The following is a 27,884-nucleotide window of genomic DNA, read 5'->3' as shown; positions in this document are numbered from 1 at the left end:
GTAAAGCCATGTTTATTTGTTGTTTACCTAATATAGTGGCTCTTAAAATGGTCAGTCACATGACACTGATATTACACACAAACTCAAACACTGATTAAAAATTAACCGATGTTCTTATGCAGCAAGGTGCATTTCTGAGTATCCGGGTTCAAAGGCCAGGTTCGGTTTAATAGTCGACATCAGTGTGCTTTCCTCATTAAAAGTGTGCTTTCGTAAACAGGATACTGATTAATCAGCGAGCGAAGAATCTTATCTGCCTAATAGATAACGAATAGGAAGTTAAATGCACAGGCAACAAAGTGTATATTTTATTTTTATTTATTTTTTGGCAAAACTAGCTTGAGTACTCATATTCTACATTGGTGCACATGGCGACCCAACACCGCACAGAAATGTTTTACCATACAAAAGTAAACTAAATCGCCTTGAAATACGAATGTTGCAATTAACTTTACCATGAACTCTGCATTGCCTCAACAATCGGGTGAGGATGAGGGCATGTCACATAACTTGGTAAGTGACACATGAAATTAACACCAAAATACCATAGAGTTCGATTGGCCTTTGACGTCAACAATAAATGATATGGGAAGCATTTTCTACGCCCTTTTTAAATGTTTATAAGCCTATTTATTTTGCATGATTCTATTGTTAGTTGCATTTTATTATTCACATTTATCATTGTTTTATTCCTGCTGTTCACGCCCCATCAGAACAGATATGCAACACATTTTTGCGACTCGAAAACCACTGACCTACTGTACATTTGAACATGTAATCTGTGCTGTATCCGTTTGCCATTTCTCTCTGTGCTGTCAAGAGAGGCGGTGAAGCTCAGAGGACTGATGTTCCCGGTATTGAAACTGACACAGAGCGCCAATATACCTTGTGTTTACTAAACGACTCTGTAACCAGGCAATGGCATGGGCTGCTGTTATTACAGAACAAGAGCTGCGGCGACCAGGGACACACGCAGGTCTCATAAACATGTTCAGAGAGACTCCTGCAAAACCAACAGAGACTGATTAACACAGAACAGCTTTCATAACCAGATTTTTCGCTTCTTCGAGACTTGTACTTCTTCAATTTAAGTCTATGGGATATTTCCGCAGTTTTTTACGTCAGTACAGTTTTGTTGGACAAGAAAAGCTAGCTTCACAACATGTGACCAACATTTGGTTTTTGACCACTGAAAATACAATACATAACTAAATGAAGCCACAATAAGCGCCCCATATCTCTGCGATTTAACCATATAGGGGCTATAAAATGAATATACCAAAAGAAAAGTTTGTTTTGAACCATATTTTAAAAGTATATTAAGATATCTTTAATACTTCTGGAGTTACAGGAACTCCAACTTTGGAAAAACAACAACAAAAAAGTGCTTTTTCCCATTTTTGGACTCACACCATTGGGATATAACGCAACAACGGGTGCAGAAGTCAACTGATTTCAGTAATAGACCTACCAATCTGTGTGTAAAAATAAAATAATGACGCTGACAACTTTCTAAGGTTAGTTTTTTGACCTGTAGTTTTGTTCCAAAATCATAAGGCGAAAACTGTCATTTTGACCCCCCTCTACAAAATAATGGATTACTCAGTAAATATTCATCTATGGCGTTTAATATTTTTCATCATCATTTCTGTAATACATTTCACCAGTAATACTATCTAAATGTGTTGTGCTATGTTGTGCAAATAACTATTGTAGAAGAAACTGATGCCTTTTAGCTCAACCAATTAAATTAAAGTGTGATTAGATTTACATGCTCACTTTTGCTGCATTTACTTCAGTCAATTTACATTAAAAAAAAAAGCAATAACAACAATCAGCAGAAGGCACCAAAAAGGAAACTCTTTCAAAGCTCGAGTTGAGTACATTCTGGGAAGACGGGTGCAAAGGTTATGTCAACACTCACGCAAGATGCTGATCAAAGACGTGAGCAGCTGTTTATCATTCAAACTTGCAAGATGTGGAAAACACATACGCAGGCCAGGCCGCAGCTGAGTGTTATTTTCAGAGGTTCCCAGTGCTATGTGCTCTCTATTTCACTAGCTTCCTAATTCTGAATTCTTTTGCGTTGACGAGTCAGGGTTGCATGATCTTCCTTTTATCGTTCCAATTACAATATCCTTCTGTGGTTGAGTCTCTGTGGCTTTGTCTACACATTCTTAATAATGCTTTATTAAATAATGAGCGGTTAGCTATTCACGCATGCTTTTCCAGTAACTAGTCCTGCTCAAACCACTAATGGCACTGATGTATCTTTGAATGAACCTTAGTTTTTGGCATAATGTTGATTACCAAAGAAAATAATATCGATAATCACAAGATTGTGTCATAGTATTACTTATCAAAACGCCATTGTGTTTTTTTTTCTTTAGTAATGTTAATAGCAACAAGCATTTGTGCATTTATATGTTAATTCACTCTCTAAGTAAAACTAAATACACAGCTCAAGCTTGGATACTACTGCCAAGACACTAAACAAGGGGTAAACAGAGGACAGTGACTTGGGAATTTCAGAACTGACCATATGACCACGTGTTGTTTTACAAGTAGTGCGTATTAATGCATGAGAAAGATTTATATTCATTGTTTCCAAAACACTGCATTGTCGCACTGCATGCATTTAATGCTATGAGGCATGAATGCATTAATTTGTACACAAAACACTGTCTGAGCAAAACTAAAGTAGATAACATACACACCAAGTTAGGTTATTACTGCATGACACTAAACAAGGGCAAACTAGGGACAGTGACTCAGGAATTCAAGAGATGATCATGTGACCACATGTTGTTTTATAAACTCATGCTTATTGCATTTCTCAAGCTTCTGTGCATGTGTGTGTATACAAGCAACTGGGAAAGATTTATGTTTATGTATGCAAAACACTGCATTGTTGCACAATTCCGGTTATTTAATTGTTTGCATTGATACTGTGCTGCAACATTTGATGCATGCACTCGCAAGATGCCTTTACATGTATATTATGTAACAAAATATGATGCATGTAGCATGCATTTAAAAGATGCCTTTATATTGACAGTGCTGCAAAATTTGATGCATGCACTCGCAAGATGCCTTTACATGTACATTATGCAACAAAATATGATGTATTTAAAAGATGCCTTCAAATTGATCTGATGCATGCATTAAAAAGATTTCTTTGCCTTAATATTATGATGCAAAATCTAATGCATGCATTTAAATGATGTCTTTACATTGATATTGTGCCACAAAATCTGATGCACAGACTTGCAAGATACCTTTAAATGTTTATTATGCCGCAAAATCAGACGCATGCATGTAAAAGGTGCTTTTAACATTGGTATAGTGCAACAAAATATGATGCATGCATTTAAAAGATGCCTTTACATTGAAATTATGCTGCAAAAATATGATGCATGCACTTAAAAAGATGCCTTATTTACTGTAGCCTAAATTTGCAAGGATATTCTTTGAAAAAGCTTTAAACCGCTTTCAAATGTAAGTGAAATATACATTGAGTAACTGAGGTGACGTATGCAGAAGATAGTATTTTTCAGCATTTGTCAATGCACATCTGCTTTCAAACAACTCCACCCATGTCTGACTAGGCAATTTCCTGCCCCCGTACAGAGTACACAAAGCACTCCCACATACTGTACCCAAACATGACCGAGTAACTTGAGGTAATCATTTACCTTTCAGTGCCCTATTACATGTTATTGCTGTAGATTACAATAGCAACAAGCCGCTCCAGGAAGAAATGACATATTAAGTAAGCCACGTACTGCTCATTATTATTACTCAGAACGTCCTAATGTAATTGCACTGTACCGTGGAAGACTTTAATTTAAAGTTTAACCAGGTTAAAATTGAAACCACGTCTCCAAGAGGACATACATTGGACATATGCCCTTCATCACTTGTCGCAGCAATCTCAAATCTCACTGAGGCAAGCCAAACCAATCCTACCAAAAAGCAAGCAGAGACTCAACGTTAATACAAGATCAGAAAATGTATTTGGCAATTTTTAAACAAGTGCATACAAGTACAGCTAGAAGCGTTTTTCATTGTTTGCCAAGTGCTCGTAGAGTTGCATTAGTCACATTCTACGTTTAACAGGAACTGCCACCATAGCTAAAAGTACATCAAGAAATCGTTATTAAACATCAACAAAGAGGAACGTAGTCCATTGTAATGAGTACATACCTTTTATCTTCAAAAAATATAGAAACACAATGTAATCAAAAAAATGTACAGCAATGTTTACCAAGTATGCACGTCCCTTATGTCCATTATATACAAGTCTGTTAGTTTCTGTTTGGATGGTATGCATGTGATATTCATATTTATATATTTATATAGACCAATATTTTGGAATATTTTCAAAAAATGTGAATGGAAAAAAACAAAATCAAGGGTCCCTCTCCTTTTTTACTTTGACGTCTCCTGCGAGAATCGTGGCTATTTCACCTTGCATGAAAGCCCACGGTACGTTCGAGCCCACCAGCGGGCATTTCTCCCCGCTCGGACAGTACACTTCTCCCGTAGCGCCTTGCTGTTTGATGCTTTCCCGGGAGCACGGGAAGCAAAACTTGTGCGACGGCACCGAAGGGCACTGCACAAAGTGCGTGTCCTCCAACCGCTCATGGCACAGCGTGCAGCACAGCGGAACGCTGCTGGGAACCGACGAGTCCGGGATGCTCTGAGGATGCACCTGATCCATGCCAGGTACGTGCGGCGTCCCTGCGCCCGAGCCTTCCCTCTGCACCATCCGCCGCTGGTTGGGCGACAGTGGGCTGCTGCTGTTCCTGCGCGTGGTCGAGTGGACCTGGTTGGCGTCCTTCGGCGAGCTGTTTCCCCCAGCGTTGTCTGCGGCCAAAATGAGTGCCACCATGGGAGACGGTCCATTCTGAGCACCGGCGGCCGCAGCCTCCGGTGGGGTGGTGCGAGGGTGCGGGGATATCGTGGACGGAGGGGAGGAGAAGCTGGGTGGTGGCACTGGGGGCATTTTCAAGCCGTCTCCTGGCGCTGGGAGCCACTGCTGCCCGTCTCCGTTTATCTTTCCTCCGACGCCTTCCCCGTCCGGCTCTGGTGAGGCTTTTCGCTTCAAATTCTTGGGATGTTTGCCTCTATCTGGAAGAACGCATTAAGTGTTAGTATGTTATTTAATCAGCACTATACGCTCAATGTAGCAGATGCAATGATGCATTGCAGCGCCAGACATTAACAATGAGGCTGACCGCAAATGCACATGGAGCTTTGATCAGCGGAAATTTTCCATGCAGCTGACTCATGCCACAGGGCTTTCATTCAAACCAGGCCATTTATGAGGCTGCAGCACAATTCTACTCATTAATTTGTATGCAATATATATACAAGTTTATCTAAAATGTGTGTGTGCATTATATATATATATATATATATATATATATATATATACACACACATACACACACACACACACACACATATATATATATATATATATATATATATATATATATAAAACATACATATACACACACACACACACATATGCACAATATATACAAAATGGACTATATATAAGCATATAATATAAAGAATAATTATAACATGACTATTTTACTTTTAAATATATAAGCTAGACTGATAGATTTGTATATACGTAAAATATAGACTGAAAAACACCCCCCAAATACCTGATTTGGATGCAGGCGCGCTGGTTTCGTACATGACCCGCTGTTGTTGCATGTGCTCCTTCTTGAATCTGCCGTCGTACGGATTGAGCGCCATTAGATCCCGGACCGTTTTGTTCTTGTTGATCCAGTCATCCGCCCGGTTCTTGTGGTTGTCGCCGATCTCCGGTGTCATACTGTCGGGTCTGTGCTTGTCCTTGTCGTGCTCCGTGCTGGAGACGGAGCCTGGCCGCTTATTCCCGCCGAGCTCCGCGGGGCTGAGACCCGAAATCTGCGGTCTGCCGTTCATCGCGTGAGCCATACTGCCGTTCACCAAAGGTACGAGATTGGGGAGAACGCCGGTAGTCCTTCGCGGGTTCGGACTCTGGCGGTTGAGCTCCGGCGGATCGTCCGGTTTTGAGAATCCGTTCGCATGCCGTGCAGACTGATACTCGGGTCCCAGTCTGGGCGGACGCTCCGAGGAGAGCGGGTAGCGATCCAGGGGCTGAGGTGGGCGCGAGCCCGGGTCTCCCGGTGCGTGATTCAGCGACTGAATGTCCTTACCCGGCAACTGTTTCCCCGGTCCCGCCGACCTGCCCTCCTGAAACCCGTGCGCTCTTTTGAGCTGCCTGGCCGTTTCGATGACAAACTCGATCCTGTCGGCTCCTTCGTAGTTCACACATCCTCTGCAGACGGGCTCGGTAAAATCCCAGATCATAGCCCACGGCATGCGGGGCAAGTCACATAAATAACACGACTGCCTCCTCGAAGCAGCTACCGCCGCGGACGACATCGCTCTTGACCCCGAGACAGAGCAAAATCCTCTTTTAAATGTCCGCGGATGCCGTAGGAAACCCAATAAACCCTCGCTTCCTCCTCTCGCAGTCGAGCAAGTAATTACAATTAAGTTACAAACAGAACTTCATGGTAGTGCGCACTTTACTACGACGCGCGCTCTGTCTCACTCACTCACTACTAGCGAGCGCGGCCAGACTCGAGCTCAATGTGGAGCAGTGACGTCACCGCCCCGCTCCAGTTCTATTTACTTGATTCTTCGACAGAACACCCCCTCCGGCGCATGCGCGGTGAGGGCACTCTCAGCACTCCCCGCTTCGAGGCCAAAGATCTGCGAAGGCGAGAATTGGGAAAGATGCTTTGGAAACGATTCGGTGTTTGAAAGTTATGTTAGACTCGCTGACGTAGAAGGACAGGATATATGCAAATGAGGCAATGGAACGATCTATAGTGAGCGGTCACCTTTCTAATGATCTGAGTAGCTATTTTTTGACGATAGACCTATGTGATTAACGCCATGGATTCATTTTTTTTAGTTTTTAAATGCAGGGTAGCTTTTTTGAAGCTATTACTTGTTTGACATTTTTTATTATTTATTTATTTTTAGTTTAACCCTTGTGTGTCAATAAAAAAAAAGTTACTCAGAGGTCCTTAGAGGACAAAAATGTCCGCGTCAAAAACTGCCATAATAATATTATATATTAATATTATTTTCCACTTTCAATGAGTTAATTTTTTTAGCCAACATCAGTCCTGATCATAACTACAAAATATTCATTCATTTTCAGGATTTTAACCCTTTAAATGCCAGTTTGTTTACATAATGCCACTGTTGGTTTTTTTTTTACACACACACACACTTCTCAATACACACATACAAAACACACTCTGACATCCATACCAACACACACACACAATTTTAGCTGCATCATTTATTCAATTGTCCTGCAGTGCTCTATAATACAGTAAACAGAGAATAGGCAAAAAGCTCGTATTTGCTCCATAGGCTAAACATGAGAAAAATGGCGCCATCTGGTGAAAAATATAAAATAAATACATTTTGAAGCCAGGGCTCTGGAATGAAAGAATAATATCATAGAATTCATGATTTTATATTACAGATGTATTATAGGAACTGAGATTGAAATATCAAAATTCCCCCCAAAATACACACCTTTGGCTAAATGTTGCCATTGGCTTTAACACAGCCAAAATGATAAAAAAAAAACCAAAAAAGAAAAGGAAAAAAAAGACAAAAATGTCAGAAGGTTGCACAAGGGTTAAAACAGCTCATTTCGACAGAAAAATCAGGCTGCACTATTAGCTGGATAATGTAGGGTAAAAGGAAATAAGGATCCAATATTTATCTTATTACATAGCAACGGTTCGTGCATTAAAATATCAATAAAGTTCATGCATTAAAATTGCAATAAAGTATGGCAAACGTTCCACCTTTTCTGTCTAGTTACATGCCTTTTTAAGCTTCCCCCATGATTTATTTTTCCAAGTTTACATTTTAGTCCACTCTTGAAATAATGTTTAGAAAAAAAATCACCCCTCACAATAAAAGTCTTAGCATTGCTCATCCATCATGCACTGGAAATAAAATTCCACATTTTCACTCGATTATGTAACAACACAAAGATTGCTTGCCCTCAAATTAGTATTACACTGGGTTTTTTTTTCTCTCGTTTAGTTGGATGTGTGCTATTATTATTATTATTATTATTTTACTATTATTATTCAGGAGGGCGTGTCCAGGAGGGGTTTGTCTACGGAGGTGGAACGCTGTCCCCTGCCAGACACGGGCGGAACGTTGTTATGGACCATGCGCGACACGGACGTGTCTCCAGGATGCGAGCGGGGTGCGAGTTGGGGTGGCAAAGCTCATTTTTAGGGTGGCAGTTGACACCTCCAGCCACCCTTCTGGCCCCGCCCATGTTATTACTATTATTATGAAGGCAGTGTCCAGAGTGTGAGAAGCAACAAATAGCTTGTTTTGCAAGGCCTTCCCTTTTGTTTTGGATTTGTTCCAATCGAGTGCAGCTTCAGGGCTGTTGAGCTGAAGCAATGCGTCTGAAATCAGCAGACACGAGGCAGGATATGTTTGTGCGAGCCCTTGTGACGTTGGAAAGAGGAAGTAAGATGTTTAGTCACGTATCCAGTTTGCCGCGCCCTGCTTAACAAACATCAAATCTCTTGGCCCACAGCCAGGGCTTACGATCAACCACAATGCACGGACCTGCCTAATGGAACTGCAATGCTATGGTGTGTTTTGTACCTGTGAAACAGTAAATAGAATCTATAATCCAGTCTGACAACTAATTCCTCTTGGGTGGCCTATCCGATTTCACTCCAACATGTTCAGCTGGTGTCACCCAAGGTCAACGTTCCTGATATATATTAGCTAGAAGGTCGTTGCTTGAATGAACGTTTTCCAAATGATCATGAATCAGCAGTTCTGGAACAGCATTAAAATAATACTTCAGAAGACCGAAAGTCTCTTGCGTCAAATACTTTTAATGCCATAGTGTGATATTGAAGGGTTTAACCCTGAAAAATAACACGTCAACTTTCGATTCCTGCTTGAGGCCTAAAGTGCAACTGCTTGTTATAAGTCAGATTTGAATTAACAGGGGAATACTGATAACAAAGCATAACAGTGTTTTGTTTTCTTTAAGCCGCTATGGTTTGAGATAGCCCATGTTTTATTCATTAGTGCTGTGCATTTAGGCATTACCTCTTCTAAGTATACAAAGCAGACTTTTATGTTTTTGTCTTTCTCCCTCCCATGAGGTGGCCCATTTTATGCATTATATAACCAGTTTGCTACAGATGTTCAAGGACGCTGTACTGTACATAAAAACACCACAGATGAAACATTGATAATGTTATATAAGTTGCACATGCAAATATAACCACCAGTGTTCTTTCTTTGGTTACATAAAATGCTCCATTAGTGCTTTGAAACATCATTAAAATCTACTCTACTGCTTGGAAATCCACCCAGACACACTTCAAGAGATGTAGACGGTACAAAACAAGGATGCATGCTACGATGTGTACTGGCCTTTTACAGTTCACTGAAGTGTGTCGACTGAACCCACTGACACAATGTCATTCTACCCTGTTTTTCCTAGCGCAGACAGCCTGTAAAATCTCTTTTCCTCTTTTTGATTGGCTGTGAATTTCTCAGGAAATGGTAACCATGACAACCCCTGCGCTCACCAGGATAGCCCCACTGACAAGCAACATCCTGTTTACTGTGTTGCTATTTTTTCTCTCCAGCTCACGAATTCAACTGAGAATGTTTTTGTTGTGTGTTGGAGTCTATTGTGAAACCTTGTTATATGATTACTAAACTTTATAATGTTGTCTAATTCTTATGGAAAGAAATTAGTACTTTTATTCACCAAAGCAGCATTCCACTGATCACAATGTATAGTCAGGACATTAATAACGTTAAAAATTACTATTACAATTTGAAAAAAAAATGTTCAGAACTTCTTAAACTACTTAAAAGAGTTATCATCAAACAATCCTCCACGTGCAGCAATGACAGCTTTGCAGATCGTTGGCATTCTAGCTGTCAGTTTGTCCAGATACTCAGGTGACATTTCACCCCACACTTCCTGTAGCACTTGCCATAGATGAGACTGTCTTGTCAGGCACTTCTCACGCACCTTACAGTCTAGCTGATCCCACAAAAGCTCAATGGGGTTAAGATCCATAACACTCTTTTCCAATTATCTGTTGTCCAATGTCTGTGTTTCTTTGCCCACTCGAACCTTTTCTTTTTGTTTTTCTGTTTCAAAAGTGTCTTTTTCTTTGCAATTCTTCCCATAAGGCCTGCACCCCTGAGTCTTCTCTTTACTGTTGTACATGAAACTGGTGTTGAGCGGGTAGAATTCAATGAAGCTGTCAGCTGAGGACATGTGAGGCGTCTATTTCTCAAACTAGAGACTCTGATGTACTTATCCTCTTGTTTAGTTGTACATCTGGTCTTCCACATCTCTCTCTGTCCTTGTTAGAGCCAGTTGTCCTTTGTCTTTGAAGACTGTAGTGTACACCTTTGTATGAAATCTTCAGTTTTGTGGCAATTTCAAGCATTGTATAGCCTTCATTCCTCAAAACAATGATTGACTGACGAGTTTCTAGAGAAAGCTGTTTCTTTTTTGCCATTTTTGACCTAATATTGACCTTAAGACATGCCAGTCTATTGCATACTGTGACAACTCAAAAACAAACACAAACACAATGTTAAGCTTCATTTAATGAACCAAATAGCTTTCAACTGTGTTTGATATAATGGCAAGTGATTTTCTAGTACCAACTTAGCAATTTAACATGATTACTCAAGGATAAGGTGTTGGAGTGATGGCTGCTGTCTAGATTTGATCAAAAATGACTTTTTTCAAATAGTGATGGTGCTGTTTTTTACATCAGTAATGTCCTGACTATACTTTGTGATCAGTTGAATGCCACTTTGGTGAATTAAAGTACCAATTTCCTTCCGAAACAGCAAAATCTGTACATTATTCCAAACTTTTGGCCACCAGTGTATATGTAGAGGATTTTACCAATACCAATAACTAAGGTGGTGGAAAAGGCCAATAACTGATTAATCAGCCGATAGTTTTTAAATTCGATTTAAAGAATGTTAAAAAATTACTATACTATGATGGGCGTAGACATAGAGGCTAAGGAATCAAAAATGAATTAAATCCCAGATTCAGTTTATTGTTCAACCAAAATACCAAATAAATAAATAAAGATTTGTAGCTTAATGTGGGATTTTTAACACATAAGTGCCCAAAACACATAAGGGACTCTTATTTTGAAATGACAAAGTCTTGGCTCCGTTAAAATGCTCTATATTTAAGTATTTACCAAATTAAACTTTTTATAGCCTATATACAGTATTCACCAGATGAAGAGTTTGTATATATATTTCACCAGATGAGGTTTAATGAGGAATAAGGTTTATTATTATTATTATTAACAAGAAATGAAGTTGGAGACACGATATATGTGCTAACAGGGGATGCTTCCATATAGTGGCATTTTCCTTTGCATGCCCTTGCTTCAATTTAGATTACTTGATTATCTAATCAAAATAGCGGCAGCCACAGAGAAATAAAAAATAATAATATCGGCAACCATCGGCACCGATTAATGGTAAAACCGATATATCAGTCTAGCTCTATACAGTACTACCCCACTTGTGTGTTGTACATTGTATTATGGTTTATAATGTTTATATATCATGTTTTTGTACATTCTGTTCATATACTGTAAATTGTATATTGATGTATTCTGAAACTCGCTGAAATAAAATAAAATGTTTAAACAAACACTAGGTTCGTTCTTGCTTTTTATTCTAGCACAAAATACAAACGTGTTTGCTGTTTATTGAATATTAATTTTAAGTTTACATAGCTAAAACGTCCTTCACATTTGCCAAATACCCAGACATATATGTTGTTTGGTTGTAATTAATTTAGGGATGCATCGATGTATCGGCTACCGATATTTATCGGCCAATTGCTGACCACCGGCATATCGGTTAAAAGCATGAAAAGCTGATGTGAAAAACCAGTAGTTTATAATTAATTAGCAACAAAATTTGCAAAAACTCTGTGAGTTTATAAATGCACAATTCAGAAATAATAATAACCACAATATGTAGAAGGGTAGGCACTCCTATGAACATGTATATTATTTAATATTTAATTTTTAATCTGTCACATCCTCACATTTATGCAAAAAACACCATAAACAGACATGACAGTTGTGAAAGCAGCACTTACCTACATGATGAGGGGAACCATTCAAAACACTTTGAAACCAGCAGACTTTGACATCTGATATAACAGTATGATATCCATTAATGCTGCACGATTGATTGAATTAAGATTGAAATCACAATATGGACTTGTGCGATGAATAAACCTTAAAAGGCTGCGTTTCTGCATTCAGCGCTTCAGTCAGTGCTGTGTGAGCAAGCGGCGCCCTCTAGCGATCTGTACGGCATTATCCATTATAGCACTATAATACAGAATTTAAAATGGGGTTTTGTTCTTTTGGTGGTTGACATTTCCATGGAATTCCCCAACATATGCATAGTGTGCAAGCATTTTGGCTAGTCATGTTTTCAACTGTTCAATAATTGTTTTTTATTGCTAGAACAGTGAAAAAGCTTTTGCACCTCTTTGTACATTTTTAAAGCATAATTCCAAAGTAAAACAGTGATCTGATGACAAAATACGGTTAGTGGCAAAATACTGGTATTGGTATCGGCCTATAGTTTAATGTTAAAATTGTTAAAATGTTCATATCGGTGCATCCCTAAATTAATTATGTTATACTCTCATAAAATATTAATATTAATCTGTGCAAAAATTGTTGTTATTTATTGAAATATTCATTTTAGGTTTACATATCTAAAAATTCTTCAGGTTTGCCAAATACCCAGACATTTCTATTTACGTCATACTCTCAGAAAAATACTTGTTTAGGCAAACACTAGGTTCAGTCTCGCTTTTTCGGCACCAACGGCAAACATGTTGCGACACCGAGGAGGTAGAGCAATTATAAAATGGAGGAATTCAGTCAAAATGGAGGGCTTGAGAGAGAAAGAGAGAGAGAGAGAGAGAGAGAGAGAGAGAGAAAGAGAGTGAGAGAGAGAAGAAAAAAATGAGTTTGGCGTCTGGAATCTGTGGGCTGCAGAGGTGATGTCATTGGAGCAGGGCAGCTCAGAGAAAAACAAGTCTCTTTCTTTATTCAGATCCTCTTGCAGTCCCAGCAGGGGAGAAGAGGAAGGGGGGGCTGCTGGGAAATGGTTAAGGATGCCAGGCCGGCTCTGCAGCCAACACTAGTGGCTCACATCTTTGTTCTCTGAAACCTGGTGTGCTGCCAACAGCCTCATTTGAGCTCCTCGCCATGATTACACTGGATGTAGGCCAACTCCTGAGAGCTCGCAATCCTCTCCCTTGCGTTCGCTCTCACCTTCAAAGGCTCACTGCCAAACATGCAGTAGTTTCCATGGCGACAGCGAGTGGAACATAAAAAGTAAGTAATGATTCAGGCAGCGTGCCAGATGTGCCTCATGTGCAACAGTTATAAAAAGAGATGATGAAGAAGAAAAGGCCCGTCTAGTCTGGTAATTATGCCTGCTAGGAGAGGTGAAACGTCACTAAAGAATGGGGGGAAAGATGATTTTCGCTTCAGAATCCGTGCAATGTTATAAACAGAATATAATATGTAAACAATATTTTCACATTAATGGTGCTTGTCTTTTCAAAACACACCACAACAAGGGCATTGCAATGCAGTTCCTAAGTGGGTTGCTAAGGTGTTCCGAGTGCTTCTTGACGCACTGCAAGTCAATTTAGGCTGTTTTTTTTTTTTTTTTTTTTTTTTTTGTAGGCAACATTAGTAACAGTATGGTAACAGTAAACAGAGTTCTAACAAGGCACGCAGCCCCTCAGCACACCAGAGCAAAGGGGAAAAACACTGTCTTATGGATTATCAAGCACTGAAACATTGCTGGGTGAAGAACAATCTAGAAGTAGATAGACAAACTTTGCTCATGGCTTGACAAAGCCTTTGTCTAAATTAAAAAAAATAATAATTAAAAAAAAATGGATGGATGGATGGATGGATGGATATATGCATGTCTAGATGGATATATGCATGTCTAGATGGATGGATGGATGATGGATGGATGGATGGATATATGCATGTCTAGATGGAAGGATGGATGGGGACATGGATGGAGACATGGATGGATGGATAGATGCATATCTAGATTATTGGATGGATGGATGTATATATGCATGTCTAGATGGATGGATGGATGGGGACATGGATGGAGACATGGATGGATGGATAGATGCATATCTAGATTATTGGATGGATGGATGGATGGATATATGCATGTCTAGATGGATGGATGGATGGATATATGCATGTCTAGATGGATGGATGGGGACATGGATGGAGACATGGATGGATGGATAGATGCATATCTAGATTATTGGATGGATGGATGGATGGATGGATATATGCATGTCTAGATGGATGGATGGATGGATGGATGGATGGATATATGCATGTCTAGATGGATGGATGGATGGGGACATGGATGGAGACATGGATGGATGGATAGATGCATATCTAGATTATTGGATGGATGGATATATGCATGTCTAGATGGATGGATGGATGGATATATGCATGTCTAGATGGATGGATGGATGGATGGGGACATGGATGGAGACATGGATGGATGGATAGATGCATATCTAGATTATTGGATGGATGGATGGATGGATGGATGGATATATGCATGTCTAGATGGATGGATGGATGGATGGATGGATATATGCATGTCTAGATGGATGGATGGATGGATGGATGGGGACATGGATGGAGACATGGATGGATGGATAATTGCATATCTAGATTATTGGATGGATGGATGGATATATGCATGTCTAGATGGATGGATGGATGGATAAATGCATGTCTAGATGAATGGATGGATGGATGGATATATGCATGTCTAGATGGATGGATGGATGGATGGGGACATGGGTGGAGACATGGATGGATGGATAGATGCATATCTAGATTATTGGATGGATGGATGGATGGATATATGCATGTATAGATGGATGGATGGATGGATGGATGGATATATGCATGTCTAGATGGATGGATGGATGGGGACATGGATGGATGGATAGATGCATATCTAGATTATTGGATGGATGGATGGATGGATGGATGGATGGATTTTGTATTGTAATCTTAAGCAGGCCTTGTGTGGGTTTGTTTACATTTGAATTTTTTTGACAGTCAGAAAGAGCATTCCGTTGGCCCATTTGAACATTCTGTTAATTTAATGCTACATTACGTCATGTCGGAATAACTGTAATTACAAGATTCTGACTTGTAAAGAGCGTTCACGTCTTCTTAGAACTCGTAATTACAAGGTAAATGTTTGATCGTCTGCTGTGCTTAAACCATTATCCTGATCACTTAAGATATCAACTAGCGGTAGACTGGTATATATCGGTTTTACAGATTAATCTGTGCCAACAGTTGTTTTCTAGAACTATCGGTTATCTGCAAAAATCTATGCCGATAGATTTTTCTCCCTCATTTGTTTTATTCCTCATCAATAAACCTCACCTGTTGAAATATATACATGTAAACTTTTCATCTGGTGAATATATAGGCTATAAAAAGCTTCATTTGGTTAATATTTATTTATAGAGCATTGTAAATTAGCCAAGTCTCTATGATTTCAAAATAAGAGTCCCCGGTGTATTATGGATTCGTTTATAGTTCCAAATTACCACGTTATGCACCAAATCTTAATTGTTCTGGTTATTATTGATATTTTGGTTGCACAATAAACTGCTTTTGGGATTTTATTAATTTTGGACTGTTGTAGCCTCTATGTCTGTGCCCTTCATAGTAGGGAAAGTCTGAGAAATTATTTTATCATTCTATAAAAAAAATGTACATATATATATATATATACACATTTTTTTTTTTTTAAATCTATAAATAAAAATATATTTTTTTAAATAATTGGTTATCAGCCTTTTCCAACACCTTAGTTATCGATGTTAAATTCACTATTGGTTGACCTCTAATATCAATCCTAAGGATTTTGGAAAAACACAAAGTCTGCAGAATAACAGTATGTTGGCTTCGTAAAGCAACCCTTAATCAAGTGTAACACTCACATGAAGTCCTCTTTGGAACATGAATTTAATCACAACACTGAATCAACACCTGCGCTTAAAAAAAAAAAAAAAAAAAAAAAAAAGTAAATGCAGCATAACAAATTATAATAATGCGGCAGTCTTTTGACAACGGTCAAAGATGTCAGTCCAGTGCATTTACATAGAAAAACTATGGAAAAACAGCGCAGAGTGAATAGCCCTTAACTCATCTGTTTGTGTGTGCGCAAAATAAAAATTAGGTTACATATTAAAGGTGCTGTAAGCGATTTTTGTCATGGAAATGTGTGCAAACATTTTTATTACTCCCTGAAAGATATCGATGAAGTGTCCTGAGATATCTCACCTGTCTGACAGCTGTAGACTCTGTAAACAGCAAACAACATATCTGCGTACCGTGGCTAATGACGCTTTCAACCTGTCAATCTTTTTCCACATTTTCATAGTATTGTAGTTGCAGCAAATTATTAAGACTTACTGCCATTTTTATGTCATGTTGTTCATAACAGTTGTCAGTTGAGGGCGCTATTTGTCTGCTGTTGTTTTTGACAACTGTTTCTGCTCTGTCGGTCTCAATAAAGCTCATCTGGTATCTTTGGAGTGCAGGGTTTTGGAAAAAGGGGGCGTGGCTAATTCAACGGCTCAGTTTGGGGAAATTCTAGAATGGCTAAAATCGCTCACAGCAACTTTAAGTAAACTTAGCCTGTTTTATATAAACAATATATTTATAGAAACATTTAGGTGTACTTGAAAAACTTTCCTGAACCCGGCCCGAAACCCGGCAGTTTGTCGGGTCTCTTTTCGTGTAGTAGACGCATAATTGCGTTTGGTTGCTAGGGTGTTGAAAGCAGTTACATTAAGATATTCTGGTCTGATATATGGCTCAGGTCCCTCCTTCAATATAAGTCTATGGGATTTTGCTTTCGCTCATTTTAGCGTCCACCAGGAAAGAAAAAAAAAATCAAAAGTTTGATTGATTAAAGTAATAGCCATGTAAACATAGAAGTTTAATACTTACAATGTAGAAGTTTGTTCATTCACTAACCCCAAGTGTGAGCAATAGTAATAGGGATGCTTGCCTTGAGGAAATGAGGAAAGCTCAAGCACAATGATAAATACACTCATGCTGTAGGCCATAAAATAATGTCGTCATTGACAGATGAGAAGAGATGTGGTTTCCTGTCAAAATCCCCAGTCATTTGCACATACAGCATGACATACCCTTTGAAAAGCTCACATTTAAATATTATAAGCGAGGTTGACTGACTTATATAGGAACTACACATCTGACTCAGAAAAGGGGTTGTGTAGCCAAAAAATGGTTTCAGTCACCTCAGTTAAGGCAGAGAGATTAGTGGTTAAGCTGTTAAACCAGTTGTCATTTTTCAGGACACTGTAAAGTTATTTGCAAAATTAAATGAATCCATTCTGATTTATTTGTAATTTGACATCAATGGTGTAGCCATGCTATTGTTAATGATGGCTACAATCAGACTTTTTGATTCCATTATAATTCAACTTGAATGTTATGCTTTAGATTAGCAATTAAATCCATTTTTAATGTACTTTCTGTTTCCAGACTATGTGCACATATTGTAAATGTGGAAACAACAGCAGAAGTGTCATTTTCCAGCCTAACACATGGAACAAACACTATGTGAAATATTAAGTATATTAGCCATATTACTAAGTGACTAAATAGAGTTTGATTGCATGCACAGCCTTTGACATTAACAATAATGATATTGGAAGCATTTTCTTCTCCCTTTCAAAAGTTGAGAAGCCTATTCATTTTGCTATCCTAACTATGCATGATTATATAGTTAGTTGCATTTTATTATTTGCCTTTAGCATTGTTTTGTCCCTGCTGTCTGTGACCTTATCAGAACAGACATGTGACCCATTTTTTGGGTTACCACCAACCAACTGAGAACTGGTCTAGTCCTTATCTAGCATGCTGAGACTTGTTTACAAAAGGTGAACTATTTTTGTCTAACATCACTGCCAAACGTCCCTAAGGTTATTGTCTTAGATGTTGGTTAGTTCAGGTTGAGTTTGCAGGTGTGTGGTGACATATCTAACACTCTATGTAAATGAAGTGTGGGTGGTCTCTTCACACTTTTGTTTTCACATACATTGATGGAACAAGCCGGAACAAACAAATTAATCACCCAGAAACCAGTGCGAGCTCGCAAGTATTTCTGCTCATGAAATTGCAGGGACATTTTGTAATGTGCATTCCCCATCATACATAAAACAAAATTTAAAAAAAGGTTTTGTAAGTTTTAGCCATCATAATATTCAAATATTCTAATTACTCAATGATTAATTTTACCCCTTATACTCTGAAGCATTTTTGGGCTGCCGCCTGCAATTTTTTTACACACATTTAAAAGCTCACCATTTACACATACTGTGGACTAATTGCAAAAAACTGGTGTAATTTTTCAGAAATTCAAAACACAAAGTTAAAACACACTTTCCTCAAATTTTCTTCAGTGTTCTCTGTACAACCGCTGGCGAAAACTGATGCGCCAAACTCAAAAAAATTATTATGATTTACAAATTTAAATTACAGAACAAAATTCCATCAAACTGAATTGATTAATCTTCAAAAAAAAAAAAAAAAAAAAAAAAAAAAAGACTAAATATCTCAAATAAAAAAGCTACATAAACCCTAAATAGTTTTAGTAATGTAATGTGATTTATTTAAAAATTACACAATTCAATTTGATGGAATTTTTTTTATGAAATTGAAATGCATAAATCTTAAATAATATGCAAACATATTTTTTGAATGCATTTTACTTAGCCTGATCTCATGAAATTTACATGACAATGGCAACATTTTTGCAAACCAAAATTACATGCTTCATTACATGTTTGTCTGCAGTTTCCCAGTGAAATGTCCAGCAGGGGGTGCCAAAAGTGAGTGAAATGATGTTGTAATCAGACGAGGTATTAAAAGTGATTAACAGATTTTTATGAGGTTTTAATGAGTAAAACATACTTCCCTAATCTAAAACTTTAACCTAAACCTAACCAGTGGTGTCTTTAAAGATAAATGAGGTGAACAAAACAGACATCCTTACCCTAAACCAACACCTAAACCTAACCGATAGTGTTCATAGTGATAAATGACAAGTGAACAAAACAGACATCCCGACCCTTAAACGATAGTGTTTTAAAAGCAAATTCAGCATGAAAAGCACATTTACTGAAGGTGTTGCTTCTATGACACTTTCGCTTCACTTTCGTTTCGAGGGTCCTTGGCTGGGCTTGCGGCTCGGTCTCTGAGTCTAAAGTCCAGCACTCTATGAGGTGAGCTACCGCGGAAGTTAATCACGTTGGAATAAATGTTTAAATGTAGGTGGGTCTGTAATACCACTGTTGATGATGATACGTTAGAGTAAAAGTGTTTTGATATCATAACATAGCAGGGTGTGAATAACAGAGCGAAAAATAAGTGTTTATAAAATCCTAAACAGCCATAGTACCCGTGATTTGTGTCAAAAAGTGAATAAAACGTTGCTGTAGCACTTTTAATGTCTGTCAAAACCCGCTGGAGTTCACCATCACCCCCAGTCACCGATATGAATGGCACAGCTCAAGAAAGAGAAGATATGTCAGAAACATCCGCAGAGCAGCGGATATGGCTGTTAGCTATGGCCGTCTGCGCCCCAGTTGCTTATTCACTTCAAAGTATGGCTTTTTTCCTCAAACAGATTTCTCTCAGAAGCGAGTGACAGAATTAAATCGAGAGAGAAACTTGAAAGGGAATGTTATGGTGTGTAGTGTGCACACTCGGGCTCTTTGATTACTCTCCAGGGCGCTTTCATCTGTTGCCATGCATGTCATTACGCATGCTAACGCTGCTGTGGCTCTAGCTAGCGTTAACCCAATTTCCCAGAGTTATCATCAGTCACCGATTTAAAAAATGACAATAAATGTCTTAATATTTAATCATATAAAAAATGAAGTACTGTGGTTCGCCTAAATATTTGATGTGCTGTTGTTTGTCAAAAGTGTTGTACCTGTTGATCTTCTTGAATAATGTATCATTGGTACGTTTTATCTAGTTATTGCGTTAGCAATTTGACGACACAGATATCTCTGTTTACATGCACTGCAGTAATAAGACTATTGCCCCCAATAAAACAATAATCATCATAGGAAATTGCACATAAACAACATGCTCAGACTAACTTACAACACCTTAAGATGTTAAGTATTACATGACACGAGACACTAAAATGATTGAGACACAATGCTAATAACGTACACCGTGCCCTAATTAGGCGCAATGCAACAAGTTGCTAACAACAAGAAATTTGTCTTTCCTCACTGAATGTGCACTACTGCATGACGTGACACAAATACAGCAAATAAGATTATATTTGAGGTTTAATTTTGTACATCTATTATTGGTTCTCAACTGATCAGCTGACATTGATTGGTGACCCAACACAGCTTCCAAAACTGCAACAAAAGTTAACAAAAATGTCCTTAAAATTAAACATTAAAATGTATTTATATTACTGTAAACTGCATAGACCCAACAATATGCAAGTGAAATCTTTGTAATGTAGTCTGGGTCATATTTTCTTTTACCTTGTCTTCATTTGTTTATGGTTTTCAAGGATGAGTGCATCTCACACAACCTGCCCATGGCATCTGCCTATTTTGGCAATCTTCTACCAAGTGACAGAAGAATTTGCACCAAAATACAGTCCAAAATATAGAGTTATTTTGCTGTCATTCCTGTTCAATGACATAGTAAGTCATGGAAAGCCATCCAATTAACTTAATATCTGTAATTCAGTTCTCACTAAAATGCTAATTCTTGATATCAGCTACTGAATTACAGCTGATGAATAACTACTAGTGAAACTGCTCATTTATATATCAGTAATTACATTTGCACTAGTAAAAACGTTATTTGTTCATATAAAAAAAATTACTAAATTATAAAACGTCATTACTCTTGGAATTAGCCTTAAAAATGGAATTTCACCTAGTAAAAAATAATTATTGATTATTGATTTAACTGCTGTGGCAAACTAAAAAATATATATATATTTTAAGATTTACAAATTTCAATTTCATAAAATTCCATCAAATTCAATTGAGTAACCTTTCACAGAAAAAAAAAAAAAATTCTAAATATAAACAAAACACTACAGCATTTTATTACAAATGCAAATAATTAGAGATATCTATTATTAATTTGTTACTAGGACTGTCAATCGATTACAATTTTTAATTGAATTAATTATGTGTGCAGATTAATTAATCGTGAGAAAGCCCCTCAAATATATATTGATGAAATTATAATAGTTATATTTAAATAATATATATATATATATATATATATATATATATATATATTATTATTATTATTATTTAAAAAATAATATTCAGATAAATAAAATGCATTACATTAATGTGTCTGAAAGCATTGATAAGACAATACAAAAAATGGCTTCAGAATCCAATTTATTGTTTATTTGCATATTATTGAACATAAGACTTTCATTGGTCTACAGTTCACAGCAATACATTTTGAAACTGAATTCATCAATCAGTCCGAGATTTATTATAAGGGCTTTTCTAAGGACGCGTCAGTGTACACCTGCATCAGACGGATGCTTTTGGAGCATCTCACTTTGGTTGTGTCGCATCATAAACATACAGTTTTAGGTCATTGTGTCAAGTTAAACAGTTTAATATTTAGAAAAACACGTCTTGAAATTCCTAAGTTTGGATTTGCGCTCCATCAAGCTGTGTTTTGAACACAAGAACGTGTCCTCATCTTGTGACGTCTGCTGTCAGTAAGTGTGGTTTGTTCTCTGGATAAGCTGCGTGTTGTCTATACAGCTGGAGTTTCGCTTACTGCCCCCTGGAGAAAACAGGTGGTACTACAAGCTTGAATTGCTCAGGAATCTTCCTTATTACGATCCAGGGACATGATGAATTGCGTACATTTTTTGTAACGCATTATTTTTTATATGATAAATCAACAGCCCTAGAAAAACTACATCTTTTATTTTAAAAAATTACATTGTTACTAGTGCTATTCCTGATATCAACAATTGAATTACAAGTAAATTAGTAAAAATGCTTTGATTTTCACTGCTGGAAATATTCATTTCACATTTGTTTTGAAGTTTTAAGTTTTATCCATCATAATTTTCAAATACTCTAATTACTCAATAGTTTATGTTAATATAACTCCATTTTAAAATTGTAAACACTGAATCATAATGAATGCAAGTTAAGTCGTAGCCTTAAACGGCATGCCTAAAATTAATTTTAAATGTCATTAAAATGAAGAGTTATTAAAGATATCTTAAAATCAATTCGCAGTTACAATCACATTTCATATATCTAAAATTAATAGGAATGGACGATGTAATTTTTATATCAATAATGTTTACTATTTTATCGTTTTAACTGTAAGTCATACATAGCTGCTATGTGTATTTGAAATATGAACTACCAAGAAATTAATTATAAATATATAGCTGTAACTGCATTTCTTATAGGGGTGAATGACAATTCATTGTGAAATTCTTCTAGAGAAAATGCAGTTACAGATACCAGTAATTATTTTTTTTATAGTTGAAATTCCATTTTTGATATCAAGAATGTGTATTTCTGCAAGTACTGACGTATTTATATTCCATTGCTGATCTCAAGAATTGGCATTATAACTAGTAAGATTTTAATGATTGATATATATAATTCACAACTTGCACATGATTAAATGTCGAAAAGGGCTTGCATTTAGCACTGTTTTTCTCTGCTTTCTGTGACCCTATCAGAACAGATCTGCGACCCATTTTTGGTTCTCAACCAACTAGTTAAGAACCCCAGATCCAGGTTAGCATGTTAACAGAGATATGAATGGAACTATTTAATAAGCAACCCATGCAAACAGCTTCAGAAAATGTAGAATTAGGCCCATAGTTGGATGAATGCAATTGATATAAACGTAACCTGCATCTTCATTAGATCTACTCTGAGTGCTAGTTGTCAGCACATCTCAGTTTTGAAAAAGTGCCTCATCTTCAGGCAGTAGACATCATCATCCATGACGCCAGGCTGAAAGAGTCTGACCTCGCCTAGAAAAAGACTCTTTACCGGTCTGGACCCATAAAACCAGACCACAGGCACTTTATTCCTCACTTAGCATGGCTTACCATTTAAGGCCTAATGTATTTACTGTCAGACTATCTTCCTCTGAACTTTTATGAACTGCCAGTGTTCCTCTGTGACTTCATAGTAGCACACATGATTGCCAATCCTGTTTTATGATAACAACATAAGCAAAGTTACAGTAAGTCTAAAATGCTAGATTCACATGACTGTTATTCAGCAAACAGCTACTGGGAGGAGATATTAAGAGCTGAAAAAAATCAAGAGATGTTGTAGAGATGCAACAATGTCTCATGACCAGTGATAGAACGATATATTGGCTAATATTCAGTCATTTTGCGTGTTCACTTGGCTGATTAACAGAAGTGTTAACTTCCCCTTGTGTCAGTTCCAAAACCTACCAATAGATTTGTCAATGGATAGTCAAAACTTTCTGTTTAAGGTTTTTTTTCTTCAAGATAACATATGCAAATAAACATCTGTATATCTGATTTGCTGCCAACTCTTATGATATCTTACGATTTCACCATCTTGTACTATTTTTACAACTTCGAATGAGACCATTTGTTGGTTTGATTATTTTTTTTCTATGGGTGTAAAATTCGTAAATTTTAGTTTGAGCAATCTCGTAAAATTTCTCACGATTTCGCCATCCTTTCCTATTATAACGACTTCTCATAAGACCGTTCGTTGGTTTGGTTATTTTTCTCTATGGTAGCAAAAGTTGTATGTTTTTGCAAGAGCTAACACATTTGATTTCTTATGAATTCGCCATCTCGTACTATTATTACAACTTCCCATGAGACCATTTGTTGGTTTGTTTATTTTCTTATTGGGAGTAAAAGTCATACGTTTTTGTATGAGCCAACTCGTACGATATCTTTCGATTTCGCCATCTCGTACTATTATTACAATTTCTCAAGAGACCTTTTGTTGGTTCGTTTATTTTTCTCTATGGGAGTAAAAGTTGTACGTTTTTGCTAGAGCCAACTCAAACGATATCTTTCAATTTCACAATCTTGTACTAATATTACAACTTCGCATGACACCGTTTGTTGGTTCGTTTATTTTTCTCTATGGGAGTAAAAGCCGTAAATTTTTTCAAGAGCTAACTCATTTGATTCATTACGATTTCGCCATCTCGTACTATTATAACAACTTCCCATGAGACCATTTGTTGGTTCGTTTATTTTTCTCTATGGGAGTAAAAGTTGTACGTTTTTGCTAGAGCCAACTCAAACGATATCTTTCAATTTCACAATCTTGTACTAATATTACAACTTCGCATGACACCGTTTGTTGGTTCGTTTATTTTTCTCTATGGGAGTAAAAGCCGTAAATTTTTTCAAGAGCTAACTCATTTGATTCATTACGATTTCGCCATCTCGTACTATTATAACAACTTCCCATGAGACCATTTGTTGGTTCGTTTATTTTTCTCTATGGGAGTAAAAGTTGTACGTTTTTGCTAGAGCCAACTCAAACGATATCTTTCAATTTCACAATCTTGTACTAATATTACAACTTCGCATGACACCGTTTGTTGGTTCGTTTATTTTTCTCTATGGGAGTAAAAGCCGTAAATTTTTTCAAGAGCTAACTCATTTGATTCATTACGATTTCGCCATCTCGTACTATTATAACAACTTCCCATGAGACCATTTGTTGGTTCGTTTATTTTTCTCTATGGGAGTAAAAGTTGTACGTTTTTGCTAGAGCCAACTCCAACGATATCTTTCGATTTCACAATCTTGTACTAATATTACAACTTCCCATGAGACCATTTGTTGGTTCGTTTATTTTTCTCTGTGGGAGTAAAAGTCGTAAGTTTTTGCTAGAGCTAACTCATTTGATTCCTTACAATTTCGCCATTTCGTACAATTATAACAACTTCGCATGAGACCGTTTGTTGGTTCGTTTATTTTTCTCAATGGGAGTAAAAGTTGTACGTTTTTGCTAGAGCCAACTCCAACGATATCTTTCAATTTCACAATCTTGTACTAATATTACAACTTCGCATGACACCGTTTGTTGGTTCGTTTATTTTTCTCTAAGGGAATAAAAGTCGTACATTTTTGTAAGAGCTAACTCATTTGATTCCTTACGATTTCACCATCTCGTACTATTATAACAACTTTCCATGAGACCGTTTGTTGGTTAGTTTATTTTTCTCTATGGGAGTAAAAGTTTTACGTTTTTGCAAGAGTCAACTCAAACAATATATTTTGATTTCACCATCTCGTCCTGTTATTACAACTTCTCATATGACCATTCATTGGGTCGTTTATTTTCCTCTATCGGTGTAAAAGTGTACGTTTTTTAGAGCCAACCCTATCAATTTCACCATCTTGTCCTATTATTATGATTTTTCATGAAACTGTTTATTGGTTTGTTTATTTTTCTTAATGGGAGTAAAAGTTGTACATTTTTGCAAGAGCCAACTCGAACGACATCTTTCGATTTCACCAGCTTGTACTAATACAACTTCGCATGAAATGGTTTGTATGTTTATTTTTCTCTATCGGAGTAAAAGTTGTAAGTTCTTGTACGAGCCAACTTGTACGATTCCTTACAATTTTGCCATCTTGTACTAGTATTACGACTTCAATGAGACCGGTTTTGGACTTTACAGGTCGAAGTCCAGCATTGCTCTTGGTGCACACTGTACGATTTTGGACACAAGACAAATTTAGCATTTCTTTGAAATTTGAAAGTCTGTTTAGTGTGAGTCTGTTAGTCATGGACAGAGAGAGAAATGTATCATATTTATACTATAGTCTATATGATAAGCAACATACATTTCTTAATTTCCAGGTAAAACATTGAAAACACTTGCGCACACGTTTGCTTGGGTTTACGCTCTATTAACATTTCTTAAGTAAATGACGGAACAGATGTGGACTGGTGACTTAAAAATGCCCAGTCATCGCAATCAGTCATGGCCAAAGTCTTGGCTAAGATCTAGGCTATATCATAAGTGACAGTTTATGTTGCACAATCTGTCTTGGCTTTTATACAAGATCTCACTGGGATATTATCATACAATCTGGCAAGCGAAAAAAACTGTAAAGAAAAAAAAACGTTAAGTATGCACCAGGCTTTACACATTAACTATAATCATCTTGCACCCAGGTCTCGGGTCAGCACAATGGTTTATCTAACCCCATTAGATCTACATGCAAGTCATCCAAACACAAAGGCCACAGGATTGAACAAAGCCTGCCTTGTTTGAGTGTGTCAGCTGATCGGCCACACCCAGAGCGATGACAGAGGCAGAGGAGGAGTATGAATGGACGGCCACATCAGCAGAGTAGTGTATGTGTACTGGGCGTGCAAGTATGCCGTAGATCGCCACATCGCTGGAGTTCAGTGGGAGTTCATGCCACAGATCCATTATTCATGTGACCCACATGCACTTTTGTGTAGGAAGGTGGCTTATCTGGATCTCTATTGGAGAGGGAAATTATTTAGTGAATTGTTTGTGAGTGTGTGGTGTAAGGAAACATAAACAATAGTATTTGAAATGCAAGTCAAACGTCCCAAACATTTCATCCGAAGGAAGTTGTTAAGCTGCAAACTGCAAAATGCAAAGGAATAAGGGCTAAAATTTATTACACACATAAGTCAAATTTAAAAATGTTGGAATGTCATAGAATTACATAAGATATCAAAGCAAGCGTGATTGATTTTTAGTGACTTTGCAGGGAAATTACGTCAAACATCCACTACAAATCACCTTGAAAAATGGCTCAAAAAGCAGCCTGGCTTTTGCTATATGATATTACATGGTTCCTTATACATACTGCGGCAGTTCTGATGTGAAATGTCCTCTGTGTGTCGCTAAAAGTAAGTTAAATGTTCTCCCAAACAGTGAATTTTAGTGTGTATCGAGGGTTTATTGAGTTTTAAATCAACAAAACTGACTTCCTTCCCTAAACCTTAAACCTAAACATTACTGATAGTGTCAGAAAAAGCTAAATATAAGATAAAAAACACAACTGTGGAAGAAACCACATCATTTTGTGGTGCTTTCATGACACTTTCGGCTCATGTGTCGACTTGCTCTTCAGGACTCGTACCCCTGTCCTTTGCATCACAAGTGCAACGCTCAACCAGTTGAGCTTCCGCGCAAATTCATTGCACTTGTCCAAGCTTGTAAATGTAGTTGATTATGTAATGAAAACATTCAAATGAGTCATACACTTTAGTAAAAGTGTTTAGATGTCATAAGATAGCATTGTGTGAGGAACAGGGCGAAAAGTAAGTAATATAACCTGCCGTTCTACTCGTGATTTTTGTGAAAGTGAATAAAAGTTATTGCTGTTGTAGTGCCTCTAGTGTTCATTTCACCAGGAAACTACTGCAATATGAACAACAAGCCACGTAAAAATCATTTCGCAAAAATGTAGGTATGGTAACATGATTCTTTGAAAATTTTAATTGTGACTTAGGTGTTCAGTTACTTTATGGAGTCACTGTTTATGCTGTTTGTTTCTCATACACAAAGAGTTAAGTG

The 27,884-nt window shown here is 37.4% G+C and overlaps 1 protein-coding gene across 1 annotated transcript; it reads right to left on the bottom strand.

Moving 5' to 3' along the window:
• Positions 1–3,275: 3,275 nt before the first annotated feature.
• LOC127411947 (interferon regulatory factor 2-binding protein 2-A) lies at positions 3,276–6,668 on the bottom strand. The gene is made up of 2 exons (XM_051647905.1): positions 5,682–6,668; positions 3,276–5,133 (listed from the first exon to the last, which is right to left on the bottom strand). The coding sequence occupies exons 1-2, from the start codon at positions 6,448–6,450 to the stop codon at positions 4,412–4,414; spliced, it is 1,491 nt and encodes a 496-aa protein (XP_051503865.1). The 5' UTR covers positions 6,451–6,668; the 3' UTR covers positions 3,276–4,411.
• Positions 6,669–27,884: the final 21,216 nt, after the last annotated feature.

This window comes from Myxocyprinus asiaticus, chromosome 21, assembly GCF_019703515.2.
Source record: "Myxocyprinus asiaticus isolate MX2 ecotype Aquarium Trade chromosome 21, UBuf_Myxa_2, whole genome shotgun sequence".
Lineage (NCBI taxonomy): Eukaryota > Metazoa > Chordata > Actinopteri > Cypriniformes > Catostomidae > Myxocyprinus > Myxocyprinus asiaticus.
Note: the sequence above shows the minus strand (reverse complement) of the source record. Positions and strands in the feature narration are given on the sequence as shown.